Below are 14,683 nucleotides of genomic sequence, written 5' to 3'. Positions count from 1 at the left end.
TCCTCATTCGTGGATCACTTTACTTTGCCAAAACTCCACTCTCTGAAACACTTCTAAAACACACTAGTGCACCCTCTTGCCCCAGGCTGAGTCTGTATGCTGTGTAGAAAACTCCTCTTCACAAGAAAATAAAAAAAAATCACCTGCCTCAGTTGACATCTTATTCAGAATATCACATTATTCAGGTCTCTTCCTTTGATTCTTTTCTGTTTGGTAAAAACAGTCAAAAGTCATTTTGTGACAATTTGTCCCATAGTTATCAGTCTTTTGGTTTCTTTTGTTTGTATTTTACATTCTCACTGTTTCTGAACCTGTCTCCCATTTGGTCTTGTTGTGGTTGTTGTGCTTTTTTTTTTTTTTTTTTAGATTTTGTTTTGTTTTGGTTGCATTTAACTTTACAGTAGCCTACTTGTGTCATCCTGTCAAATTAGATTAAGCTATGCTTTTTTCAGCTATGCATATAAAAAACTAACCCGGTTTTCATGTTGTTTCTGTGTCTCATACCCCAAATGAAATTGTGACATCTTACATTGAAGCAAGTGTTGCTATTTATACAGTCTTTTAAAACCAGACCAACAGACACATAGATACACACGACAAACAGTTTTGATACTAGATGAAAATTAACTTCATAATGGTTGATGTAGAAAGAAAAAATATAATTTATTTATACCACAGAATAGAATCTTTAAATGGTTTAGGTTGGAAGGGACCTATAAAAAAATCTGGTTCCAACCCTACTGCTGTAGGCAGGATCACTTCCCACTACATCAGGCTGCCCAGGGCCACATCCAGTCTGACTCTGAGTACCTCCAGGGATGGGGCTTCCACAGCTTCGGTGGGCAACTATTTTGTACTGTTCCAGTTCCTCATCTCTCTCCGAGTAAAAAAACAACCAAAATCATAATATCTAAACAGTATCTACTTTCTTCAGCTTAAAGTGAATACTGTCCTGTCACTATATTTCTCTGAAAATGAACGCATCTTTCCTATAGGTACCATTAAGGTATTGGAGGGCCTTGTGGAGGCCCCCCAGAGTCTTCTCTTCTCCAATCTGAACACACCAAGTTCCTTCAGCATCTCTTCATAAAAGAGGTCTGTCCCTCTGAGAAACTTCATGACCTCTTCTGGACCTACTCCAATAGCTCCATGTCTTGTGCTGGCTGCCCCAGCCCTGGATGCAGTACTCCAGATGGGGCCTCACAAAGGCAGAACAGAGGGAAACAGTCCCCTCTCTTGCCCTGCTGGCCAACCTTCTCTTGATAAAGCCAAATTTACAGTTGCCTTTCCAGGCTGCAAGTGTACACTGTGGGTTCATGTCCAGCCTTTTGTCTACAAGAACCCCAAGTCCTGTGCAGGGCTAAATCCATTTTTCACCCAGTCTCTGTCTATGTCTGGGACTGCCTCCACCCAAGTGTAGCTTCTTGTACTTGGATTTGTTGAACCCCATTTATTTCATGTAATCCCACTTTTTAAGCTTCACTAAGTTGCTTTGGCTGACATCTTTTCCTTTTGTCATATCAACTGCACCCTCATCTTACTGTCATCAGCAAATCCGCTGAGGCTGCACTCAATCCCAGTTTATGTCATTAATGAAGATAGCAGATAACACCAATCCCAGTGCAGACCTCTAAGGAACACTCCTCATTACTGATCTCTATCTGGATATAGAGCATTGACTGCAACTCTCTGGATATGGATATCCAGCCAATCATTTATTCAGCAAACAGTCCACCCTTCAAATTCATCTCTCTCCAATTTAGAGACAAGGATGTTGTATGGGAGTAACATAGCTATTTACCATTGAAAAATAGCAGCATCTATTTCTCTGAGAGAACAGTATTACAAGATGATGTAAGACATTCCAGAATAACAAATAACTCCTAAGCAGCAATTACATAAGAAAATTCATAATACAAAGAATTACGTCTTAGGTACTTGAATGGTACCACAACCTGAATTTGCAGATGCTTCCAAACGCAAATGACTGTTCACACTACAAGGTAACGGAGTTAAAAAATACATCACAGTATGGCTTAATTTACTTACCAGGCAGATGTACTCTGAAAAGACATCAGGGGTGGGCTTAAAGCATCTCCTTTTAGAGTATGTACTGTCTGTGACGTCTGAGGCTGTGGCTGAGGCTGAGTTTGAGGCTGTGTCTCTGGCTGAGGCTGAGTCTGTACTTGGCTTGGGTCCTGAGCAGAATTAATCCATCGGCTCTGTCCTTGTGTCATCCACTTTCCCTGGATTCCCCACCGTGCTAGGTAAAATTTGCAAATATCATAGTTCATTGAAGAGTAATACAAAAGGTCCAGTACCAGCAAGATCACCACAAAAAAACCATAGATCCACACCCCTAACAGTGCGCTGTAGTTGCTGCGAAAAAAAAGAAGGGAAAACAAGTCAGGTAATATGTCAGTAATCATCACTGTATGAAGAGTTATTTGTTTCTTCAATTATGTCAGTAGAATACATAGAAAACAAAAATTTTCTTTTGAAGTATATAATTAAAAATTATAAATACTGTATGACATACCAATTTATACCAACGTATAAATGTGGTCTATGATTAACTCCAGTGCTTTAAATGAGACCACAAACGAAGAGTTGATGATGTTAGGTGTGGTAAAGAACAGCAATGAGAGTGAATGTCCATCTCTTTTGGCCTAGGACCACTCCTTCTCTGCCACTGAGTGCAGCCCAGTTCCCTGGGGTCTCTGTTCAGGCTGAGGGATAGGGCTGCTGCTTCTCCCTTCACAGGTTTAGCCATTAGCAAAACTGAGCATACATTCCAGAGTCACAGACAGGCTGCTTCAGCCAAGGGCTGCTTTCAACAGCACTTACACACAGCACTCATGTAGAACAGACACAGGCGGCCAAGACCCCTTCCTTCTCTCTGCCTGGCAGAGACATAAGGTCACCAGTACAGGCGTACACACATCTCCCTCTACGTTCATGAACACACACACATTTGCAGTCCTTCAAGCACTTGGTATGGGTCCTCTGTCCATCTAGCATTTCCCCAGACCCCACAGGTACTGGCATGGCCTTTCTGTCTGCCCAGAACTCCTCTGCCCCGATCCTTAAGCACTGCCTGGCACAGCCTTTCAGTCTGCCCGGCACCCCTTCCCAGACCCTGAGCCCCATGGGTGTCCTACTTGCTGGATGGTCTAGCTTGAAGTTTGCTGGTGAATATATACTACCCCTTCCCATGCACACCCCCTTGGGTTTGCAGAGCTCTGTGACACATTCCCAGTTCAGGCCCCGTTGGATCACAGTTGTATCAGTTGCAAGGTTCATACTTCATAGAAGCAGTACCTGTAGCTCATTAGCCTGCCAATGCATGCGACTGGAAGGTTTGTTTCTTGTGATGCTTCCCACCTTAAAAGTCATCCATCAGATAACCCTATAGGAATAAACATTCCTATGCTCTTACCTGCTCTCATAAATTAGTGTGACTGACCAGATTTGGTGTCCATCACCACTTCTTGTCTTGTTACCTCTTGTTTCATTAAAAGAGGTCCTTGACCAGATACCCTTAAAACAGCAGACATTCTCTTTCCACATAGTGTTACAGACAGGTCCTGTGTTTTATTCTGCAAATTCCTTCTCCCAGAGAATAACCTCTCTGGAAGCAACAAGGCATTTATATAGAATCATAGAATCATAAGGTTGGAAAGGAGCTACAAGATCATCTAGTCTAACTGTCCTTCCACTACTATTGCTACCACAAGCCACTAAACCATATCTCATAGCTCCTCATCCAGATATCTCTTGAACACTGACAGGGACGGCAACTCCACCACCTCCCTGGGCAGCCATTCCAGTGCTTGACCACTCTATGAGAGAAAAATCTCGTCCTTATGTCTACTCTAAATCTCCCCTGGCACAACTTGTGGCCATTCCCTTGGGTCCTGTTTGTTGCCTGGGAGAAGAGGTCAAATCCCTCTTCACCACAGCCTCCCTTTAGGAAGTTGCAGAGTGTCTTCCTGAGGTCTCCAATGAGCCTCCTCTTTTCCAGACTAAACAATCCCAGCTCCCTCAGTTGCTCCTCCTAAGACTTGTGCTCAGACCCTTCACCAGTTCCGTTGCCCTTCTCTGGACACATAGGAGTGAGGATAACCATATGAAAATATGTTGCAATCATTGACCCTGAGGAGGTGTCTACTACTGAAAACAGTCACTGCTGACATGTATTACAAAACTCCAGTCTTAAAAGTAGCTCACAGTGCTTGGACTTGCCTTCAGTATTCTGACTAATTAATGTTGGACGCAGCAGATGCTATTACAGGTATCTCTCAGATCATTAGTTTGCTGGCAGTAAATTTAAGAAGGAAAAATACTGACAAGATCTTATTATATTATGCATTCAATAAGAAGAAATTATTACATTTGTATGTACATGTTGGTGTAGCTATAGGGTGTATATGGATAAAGGTAGTAAAATTATCTGCTGCTGGCATGGTATACAGAGCTTTAAAGCTAGGACAGATGAGTAAAGTTATTAAAAGAAAAAAGAAAGAAAAGAGGTCAGAACTGGGAGAACAAAAAGGGGGAAAAGTGCTAAAGCTCTGCAGGCGACACAATACTAAAAGTAAACAACTATCAGATGAAAGTGCAGTCTGGATTGGAAATTCTGAGTGAGGAAGATGAGGTGAGAGCAGAGAAGGAAAGAAACAAGTAAAAATGAATTTGTTAGGTGTGCACGAAAGAACACTGATCTAGACTTAAGAGCTTATGTGGAAATAGGTGTGGAGGCTATGAAAATGAACAAGCAGAAGAGAGACTAATAAAAAATGTCATTAGGAAGACAGCCATAGGGGAAAATGATCTCAGAGTAATAGTACTATGTAAGTACTCCCATCTGTTTGGAGCTGAACTTACACAAAGAGAATCTAGCACCAGCTCAACCATACTCATTCATAGACACTCAGGGAAACTTTGAGGGAATTGCATTTCATCAGAATATCAATCAAACCTGAAGAAAAAAGGCTGGGAACATGTATTGTAGACACAAGAAAGAAAGATATTTTGACAGTTTGAAAAAATGTCCCAAACTCTTTCAAACCTAAACCATTTCAAGCTCCTGCTTTGAACCTTCACTTCTGTTTAAACTGTTGTATGGCTCTTTCATTTTATACTAAAAAAAAAAGTCAGTAATTGAAACAAGAAATCACATGAGAAATCAGAATTTTAATTTCTGTTGCTGCCTGTAAGCACATAACAAGACTGATTCCCCTTTTCAGTGAGTGATCTTTCCACTAAGCTGATAAACACACCTAGATTAAATGAGGCTCCATGGCAAACGATCATAAGGAAACAATCAGGAAGGTTGGGGCTGTTAACAGGCCCTTCTGCGTTACTGCAGGATTCAGCTAGCCTAGGATTTCAAACTTTTCAGTAAATTCCTAGAAGGATTGGAAGTAGACAAAGCATAGTGCTTCCAAGAGCCCTTAATTCAAAAGTCAGAAAGAAATCCACTGTAACAAATCCTGTCTTTCTGCACCATTACTGCCAACAGTGTCTGTGTTACAAAGATGTGAACTGTGTTTGATCCACAGGAAGAATGGAAATGTTAGAAAACATTATTTTTGTTTAGCAGCAATTTGAGAGGGAGGAACATTTCTTATTGTTACCTCAGAAGAATTCATTGCTATTTCAGGCATTTAGTTTTACCCATCAGAATTTTGGCTTAGTGAAAATTAGAGTTATTTTGAGTGTTCCAATTTAAAGCAACAATTTATTAATCATGTCATATACGAATTCTCCATCTGTTCCTTCTAAATAACATCTGTTCCTCACAAGTACAGAAATGAAAGAGTGCCTTATTTAACTTAACAGACAGTGGGACAGCATCACTATCAAAGGAGCCTCGTGAAAGATCACAAGCAAAACTAATAGAGTGGTGCGCTTCATACACAGAGAGAAATGCTGTATTTTGATACACTTTGTTTCTCAAACCATTAAGTTGGTAGAAAATACTAATTTTGCTGATGTTCATAACTACATTGAAAATTAAAACTTCCCTACAAATTGAGAAGATACCTTAATTAGATAATAAACAACCTTACATCTGTACCGCTGAATAACAGTAGGGCCAGAGACAGGGCAAAGAACTGGGAATCAAAGCACCTAGGACTGTATCATTTCATTGAGCTGAATTATTTAATTTTAAAAGTTTCACCCTGCAATTTGTATTTTCTGCGCTTCTGTGCAAACGTTTCATTTTGATTAAAAAAAAAAAAGTCTGAATGGATTCCAAATCTGTCAAGATTCAATTTATTGGAGTTTGTTCCTTCACCAGGACAGACAAGTCTAATTTGGTTGCTTTGGTGTGGTTGTATCTCCTTCTCCCCCTCTCTGGGTGAAAAGCCTGTCTTCATCTCCTAATTCTCCCACCCTCCCAACAGGTGATTCTGGAGCTTTGCTTTTAGCTTCCATACAAGGTTAGCATAGTAATGCTGGAGTGACTTCCAAGGCCATCCTGCCCAGTCCTCTGCTGTCCACAGAGAGAGACCCACAGACAGAAAAACTGAATATGGAGTAAAGTTACATGATCATTCCTTCCTAGCTTGTACGTGAAACAGAATAATTCATGGATCTACCACAAAAGCTTAGGAGCTCTTTATTTCAAGACACTTCGGCTTTTACAGAAATAGAATGTACATATGCTAAGAATTTGCTATAGAATTGATGCAGATATTTACTTTTGTAAATATCTGCTCTGGCTTCAAGAAGCCTTGAATTGGGCTCTCTGAGGAAAATAAATACTTTTTTTACCCGTCTCATCCAATTCCATGTACAAAATCCTACACAGATTTCTCTGACACCCCTACAAAGAAGTGAAAATAGACAGATTATGTTATTATTTTTACCCATGCAATTCCTTCAATCTAATTTATTAATTTTTTGATAGAGACGGCAAGCAGGTTTTGGACTAAGCTGTTTTTTAGAAGAGTTTGTTGGGTTTTTTTTATATGCTGCACACGAACAGAAAATAATTCATTAAGGAATTCGGGCTTAAAAAAGCCCAACAAATCAAAACAATTGTGAGCAGAATTCTACAGCTGCAGTATAAATGTGGGCAGATGGCCATGGAAAATGCTTCTTTCCCTATTCTAGTTAAAAAGGACTGTTACTTGCAGTAGTAACACGTTTTAAGTGTTGCCCCAAGCAAATGCAAGCTTACCTCCTCTCAAATTCCTTGGTACTTCTATCACCGAGGAAACCTCAGTATTTTTTTACATACACACTAAAATAGAAGATATCTAAAGATGTTTGTCCCATCTTCTATTTTCCTGAAGAATCCACTGCTGCAGTACCTAAGAGGTCTTCCCAGCTAGATTACATCTTTTTGGAACAGTTGGTGGTGGAAATGAAAATTTTATGTATTTATTTAGCTTTGCTTTCTGTAAAGAAGATTTTCTGCGAGATATTTAACCAAATGCCAGCTCTGTAGGGGACATGCTGCACACAGAGAAAGATACTGCTATTCTGGTCTCACATTGCTTTTGGTGCAGTGTTGTAGTGTGCTGTGCTAAAGCCATTCAACTCTGAAAAACTGGAATAAAACATAAAAAAAACACGGCTGCATTACAGACTGCCATAACGCTGTTCCAGTGTCAGATCAAGGACTCCTAACACAGTACTGCTGCTGATTCCTACCAGAACATGCATAACAGAGAATCTGAGAGGACAAATACAAGACTCAGGTTAATACCATTTTTAAGAATAATCAAATAACTTATTAGACAAAGTGTTATGGAAAGATTTTTGGATGGCAGAACCTTTTTTGTCTGTTAGACTTCACTGGTATTCCTATATTTAATACTACATGAATTGCTAACATTTAAAAATATTATAAACTGATTAGTCTGTGTGATTGCAAAGATATAGACCAGTATTCTGCAGTTACCAAAACACAGAAATGTTTAGTTATGGAAATTTAAGTAATGTAAATAAACCCACTATCATTACACTGTATGACTATAGAAGACAAATGTGGTTTTTCAGCCATGTCACAACAAAGGAATTACATATGACTTCATTAATTTTTCCCCTCAGTTGCCTGATAAAACAAGAGATGTGTTTTGATGATCACAAGAATGGCAAAGGGGAAAAATAACAAAATATTAATAATATTGAATCACTCTTCCCTTAAAACTATAATAACTATAATGCTGTTTTTTTCAGTTCATTGCTACTTCCATATCCTAAATCATTCATTCTCTGCAGCCACAGTACAATAGGTTTCACCAGATTTTTTTTCCACTGGTGTGTGAAATTAGATCTAAACAAATAGCTGACTTTGTAACAGTATAGTGAATCCGGGATGTATTAGAATCCAAATAAAGTTAAATTACAAAAATTAAATAAAGTCCGAGTGTGTTAAGGTGTTTATTATAATGACCTAAGTGCAGGCATCTAGGCTTCGCTTCTTTCTGCTTTTCAACAGCACATTAAAATCGTAAGAAAGTCTTCTACAAATCTCAGTGAGCTCAAGATGAGATTTCTCTCTGTCTCTTTACACTGGAGGATTTTTAATAGACAGTCAGCTTCTCTTCATTTTCCTGGCCCTGATGGATTTAATATCTCAGAAAGTTGCAAAAGGGGAATAGTGGTTTCACTCATGCACTTCTCTAAACAATCTCTCCAAAAGCTCGTTTTTGTATTTAACATTTTCTCTCACACCTTTGCTTTGCACCTTTGATCAGCACATAGCTAATGTCCACAAGAAATTCTGGACTGAAGACATATGTAAGTTATGCACTCTGCAAGTGATTCTCAATGACTCTTACCAACAAACACTACAGAAATAGCCTCTTCTCCATCACAGCTGCATGAAGTGACTTTTAAAGAAGTGACTGCTTGATTAAAACTAAAATCAAGTTACACTAGGCTCTAAGTATTTTAATTAAAGCCAGATCCCATAGCCCATAGAATACCAAATGACCTTCTTTCCTATTGATGAACTGCTTACACATCACAGCCCTAAAATAGAAAGAACTCTATGTTTACTTCTGTGGGTGCATGCATGTGTGTGTACATGTACACGTGAATGCACATGCAAACAACAAGGCAAGTGGCAGAGAAATGTTCTACATCCCAGGAGATACTATGCAAGTATCACTCCTTTACACTACGTATGCTACAGGCTCCTTCATTCTAGGTGGTAGTTGCTAACACCTTTTAAGTTATGTGTGCAATCTATACAAGATTCAAACATCAGAAGGCAGAGCTGTAGGAAAGTTGTTAAAGAAGACAACACTGAGCTGGCTGCTGCTTGCTGCAGTTAAAAGCTAAAGGAGCCAACATCAGAACATCAGTATTCCAGCTCTGCACCTTGTACTATATAGATGAATGACAACAAGCTGACCAAGGTTTGCACCAGAAAACAAAACACTGAAATCCCCATAGTAACCAAAAATCAATAGGTTGGAATTCCAGCTGTCTTTAAACTGTCCCTTTCTTGCCCTGAAGGGCCTGGATACCAGGATAAAATGTCAGGGGAAAGCAGACAGATCAGAATTTGACAGTGGGAGTTTACATCAGCTGAAAGTTGCCCTCTGCACCAAGAGAAATTACAGTGGATTAGTGTGGCCAGAATATAAAATATGATACAAGATAGATCACAAGTGAGCATTTTGCCATCATAAATAAGTAATCAGTAACAAACATCTGCTTCCTACAGATTAGTTTCTTATGAAAAAAAAAACCACAAAACCAACAAAACAAAACTAACTGATATTTAACCTAAGGATAGGCCCAGAACTACATGGAAGTATCTCAGGTAAGAGGCAAGGAGACTACACAGTGTTGGTATATAAGCAAATACATTCTGTTCCCCAAGGTCAGAGATTACAAGAGATTTACATGTGAAATATCAGAGATTCAATACAGGGCTGACATGGAAAAAGTCAGGTCCCTCCCTCTTCCCCCATGGATGTGGTTTTGAGGTTTATTTTTACAGACATACATTTAAATATAGTTCAGATAAAACTGAAGCTGAGGAGAGACTGTCCATTTGTAACTTTTATATGTATCTTTATATCTCTTGTATTTATATGCAGCTTTTACTTACACACTGTCCAAACAATGTTTATAATATGCACCAAAGCAATGAAAGCAAAGCTAAAATACCATTTCTTTTAAAAGTTCTACAATAGCAAAAGCCTTTCAGCAATGTTTCTCTGTGTGTGAATATTTTAATTGCTCCTACCATTAAGCACACCTCAGACTACATTACTAGACCAGGAACAGTTTGGTGAAGAGCACTTAAAACTCATGTACTTACTTATGCATATATCCATCTACATTCCCTGTTAAGTTCATCTGCATAACAGTCTGAAATTCTGTCTCATTGCAGCAGTATTTAAACACTGTGTTGTTATGGTGACAGCAAAAGATGTAAGATTTATTGTCAGAAAGACGGGGGCAGTGAAAACCAAAGTGGTAGCGTCCTTTGTAGTCGGTATATGGCTCGCAGACCCGAAAATGTGCGGACAACACTGTAAAACAAAGAACAGTATTAGCATGGTGAGTCATTTCTGTCATCTGTGTGCTATGAACTACAGTTTTTCATTGGTTAAGCTTAAACAACTGTTCTTTGATTTCTGAAAAAGTTAATATTTCAGAACTTTCAACATTATAACATTTTATATTAAAAACCATAGTATTTAGAATTTGTTGTTTTTTGACTTTTACTACTGCTATAATTCTGATAACTGTCATTTATTTCAAGGGAAGAGAAGAACTGCTTCAAGCAGTTCCAAGCCAAGAAACACAGTAGTGTTGTTTAGGAAAACATTTTCACGGTGCGTACACAGATATCCACAAACACCTAACAAGGTCCATGTCTGATTTTCCATCAATGACTTCATAGAAACAAAAAGCTCATATAAAAACTGCAACAAAAGTTTGAAGATGCTTGATCTCTGGTCATTGTTACTGATAGAAATCTCTTTTCCACTGTGAAGGTAGTTCTTCAGTAAGGATTATTCTGTCAGACATAGAAAGTACAAAACAGTTTAACAGATCTCAACAACTTTGAATTTGCAAGGAGACAGAACTAATAGAAATACAGCTACTCTTGGGAATTCTTACAGCTCTTCTCTATTAAATTATCATGTAAAGTGTTTATTACTCCTCTGAGAACATTTTTACCTGGACTGTCGCAATGCTTTTACTATCACTTTTCCTGAAAAAGACATAAAAGGAAGGCCATCCATACCCTTTGAATGCAGCTGACTGCTGCAGTGAGTGGCACACTGTGGTTACAGCTGCACGGTAAGATCGCAGGCAGCCTGCTGGTTACCAGCAGCTCTGAACTGGAAGCCATGCAATCACCTCAGTTTGCCTGAACTAAGCAAGCGTGCCGAGGGGCAGCAGGGAGAGCCCTTCCAGCATGGTTGTTAATCACCTACATGTGAATACTTTGTACATCTGAAAAGTCCTGTACAAAAAAAGCTCCATATACTGTCACCATTCAGATTCATTTTTGTGGAAGACCCTGCAGTATTAAGGGCTATGCGTACCATAGGGTGCCCAAAGGTCTTCGACTCTAAAGAGAACAAAATATAGAAGTCAAGAATCTGAATGCACAAGTGGCAGTGAAATGTTTTTACTCTGATTAGAGAACAGAGGCACAGTAATGCTGTGGGCAGCTGTGCTTTGTGAGGTCACACGGACTGAAGATGCTCACTTTAGGCTGGCAGAATTAACTCTTCTAACTTGATGTATGATTTTCATATATGTTTATCAGTACATGAGGATACTTATAATGACTGGCATAGATTGAGCTTAACTGTACAGCATCTCTCCACACACAGTTCCTGTTGACTGAAAATCGTTGCTTTCTCATTTTTATTTTCAGGTTTCTCGCATTCTTTTACTGTGGGCTTAATCAAATTTTAATGATCATTGCAGTGGAAATGACTTCTTTATTTATGCGTATAGAGGGATATAGAACAAAGCATTAAACTGAGGAGAAAACAAGGTCACATATTCCCTTCTGAATGAAGGAAAACTACTCTAAACATTTTACAGTCTGAAATATGTATTTATTTTAATGGCTAAACTGAGGCCTAAAAAAAATTGCATGAGAATCTCACAAAATCAGTGCAGGAATTCATTTGCATCCTCTCATGCCATTGTTTAATTTTTCATTTACCTGAAACATGGTCCTCCTTGATAAAAGGACGTGTGGCTAGAATGCAAACTTAGGTTTTGTAACCACAAATTTATTGAGAAAAAAAAAACAACACCAAACCAGATAGATGAGGGCCTCCAAGGACAATCAAATGTGTATAAAACCTGATTCACCCTTTATGAAAGTTCCTATCTCCACTTGTCTCTATTTCTACTGATTGAAGATCTTACAGCAGTTATCCTCCAAAAACAGACCTCAGCTCCATTCCTGAAATTAGCTGAGATGAACCTAAGCTCTAGTATTAGTGTAGCACAGTGTTCAGAGAGGCAAGTAATCTCAGATATGGATTGGTAGGATAATGCAACTATTATGCACATTATGTACACACACACACCTGTCATTATTACTTTAACAACAAAGAAAATCCCTTCATAGACAATGTCAGTCGGGATCTGAAGAGCTTGAAGAATGCTGTGATTACCAAAGGAATACAGACACATGTATTTGTTTGAACAAGTACTAACTTCTCTCTCCCCTTGCCCCATCACCTTAAATAACATAGCAGTAAAATGTAGGTGTTCCATGATTGATCCACATTTGAAAAATTACAATGGCTGAGGTTGGAAAGAAAGTTGCCTGGCCCAACCCCTGCTCAGGCAGGGCCACCAGAGAGCTGCTGATCAAGCCGATAGGCAGCTTTTGAAAATCTCCAAAAAGGAGGCTCCACAACCTCTCCAGGCAATCTGTGCCAGGGCTCTGTCAACTGCATGGGATGAGATTGCTTCCTAGTGCTCATAGGGAGCCCCCTGTATTCTAGTTTGTGCCCACTGCATCTAGTTCTGGTACTAGGCAGCACCGAAAAGAGCCTGGCTCTGTCCTCTTTGCATATTCAGGTATTTACATTCATTAATGAGATTCCCCTGAGACTTCTTTTCTCTCAGCTAAATAGTCTCTCAGCATTTCCTGATATGAGAGATGCTCCAGAAACTTCATCTTAATAGACTTTTGTTGGTTTCTTTTCATTATCTCTTGCCTGTACAGAGGGGCCCAGAGCTGAACAAAGTATTTTTGATGTGGCCTCAGCAGTGCTGAGTAGAGCGGAGGGATCACCTTCGTCAACTTGCTGGCAATACTTTGCAACCCAAGACACTATTACCTATCTTAAATACGATGGCACTCCGCTGTTTCATTTTCAACTTGATGCCTACCAGTATTCCCAGGTCTTTTTCTACCAAGTTGCTTTTCAGTTGGGCAGTCCCAGCATGCACATGTGCATGTTCCTCTCTAGTGACGAGACCTTCTTTTTCTCCTGTTAAACCACACAAGATACCTGTCAGCCCAAATCTCCAGCTTGTCCAGGTCCCTTTGGAAGGCAGCATGAACTTCTGGTCTCTCAGCTACTCCTTCCACTTCTGCATCATCAATAAACTTGCTGGGGTGCACTCTCTTCCATCATCATTTTAGTTTTAACTATGCACGTTTATTATTATTATTATTGTTATTATTATTATTATTATTATTATTATTATTGCTGAGACCTATGGCACAGAAGAAATTCATAAACCAAACAGAGTATTTGAGTAATGATTTGATTTCTAAAATGACCAGAAGCTTGATTCATTTACTTAAATACAAAACTCTGGTGCCCGTTAAGATTTCCCCAGTCTGTCCTGCCTCCTCTCCAGCTTTCAGTGAAGGAAGTTCAGGTCTCTCATAGCTCCAGTGCACACTTGGATGAGCTAGAGCAAGTCAAATGGCATTAAATTAACATGGTTAAGCTCTTGTAAAGTGCCCTAGGCATTCTGTAAATGTTTAATACCAGCTTGCAGGGGTGCATTACAAACACTCTAATGCATACAGTTCTACTAATCATTGTTACTAGGAAAAAAGCATCCATGTCTAATGTCAACAAACAGAAAGAACATTGACCTCCTTTCTGGTAGTCATACAGATCAGTATATCAAGGTAATGCCTGCTTTGTGTTTTACTGCAGATCTCTTTACAATCAGGGAGCTTTCCTATAAGTCACATTTCTGGGCCTAGTAAATCTGAGTGAAATGTTAGCCTTCATGGAGTAGCCTTGCACTTCAATAGTGACATTTATTCATAGCATTTTTATTCACAGTAGTGAGCTGAAGAATATACATTTAATCTTTCTCTGATAAATTGCCTGCTTCAGATGCTTCAAATGAAGACATATCTGTGTTATGCTGTGCAAAAAATGTTCTTTTAAGATATATACAAGCTACTTCAAAAGTAATGCCTCCTGTTTTATAGTACTGGCTAATGACATTAGAGGCAATGTTGGCAGTATGGCTGCAGAGGCTGAATCTTCCCACCAATAATCCATTACATTTTCTTGCTGCGAGACAGATGGTAGCAGAGGGACAACCTGACTAAATAACGTCTGTACTGGAAGTGTGGAGGCAGCAAAGGTGTGTCATCAAATTCCTCCGTGTGAAAAAAAATGGCACCCATTGACATTCACTGACATTTGGAGACCAAACAGTAGCTGTGAGCACAGTGAGGTGG

General features: G+C 39.2%; 1 protein-coding gene across 7 annotated transcripts in view; it reads right to left on the bottom strand.

Annotated features, from left to right (window-relative positions):
• The window catches only part of SHISAL1 (shisa like 1), an 84,183-nt gene that overhangs the window by 27,056 nt on the left and 42,444 nt on the right, over positions 1 to 14,683 (bottom strand). For all 7 annotated transcript variants that reach the window (XM_052690736.1, XM_052690738.1, XM_052690737.1 and 4 more), the window contains 2 exons: positions 10,298 to 10,511; positions 2,050 to 2,379 (listed from right to left, as the gene is read on the bottom strand). In XM_052690736.1, the coding sequence (XP_052546696.1) occupies positions 2,050 to 2,379; positions 10,298 to 10,511 (544 nt within the window). The remainder of the gene's footprint in view (positions 1 to 2,049; positions 2,380 to 10,297; positions 10,512 to 14,683) is intronic.

Source organism: Tympanuchus pallidicinctus, unplaced genomic scaffold (assembly GCF_026119805.1).
Source record: "Tympanuchus pallidicinctus isolate F22 unplaced genomic scaffold, pur_lepc_1.0 scaffold27, whole genome shotgun sequence".
Taxonomy (NCBI): Eukaryota; Metazoa; Chordata; class Aves; order Galliformes; family Phasianidae; genus Tympanuchus; species Tympanuchus pallidicinctus.
The sequence above is the reverse complement of the archived record's forward strand: the minus strand, read 5'-3'. Positions and strand labels throughout refer to the sequence as shown.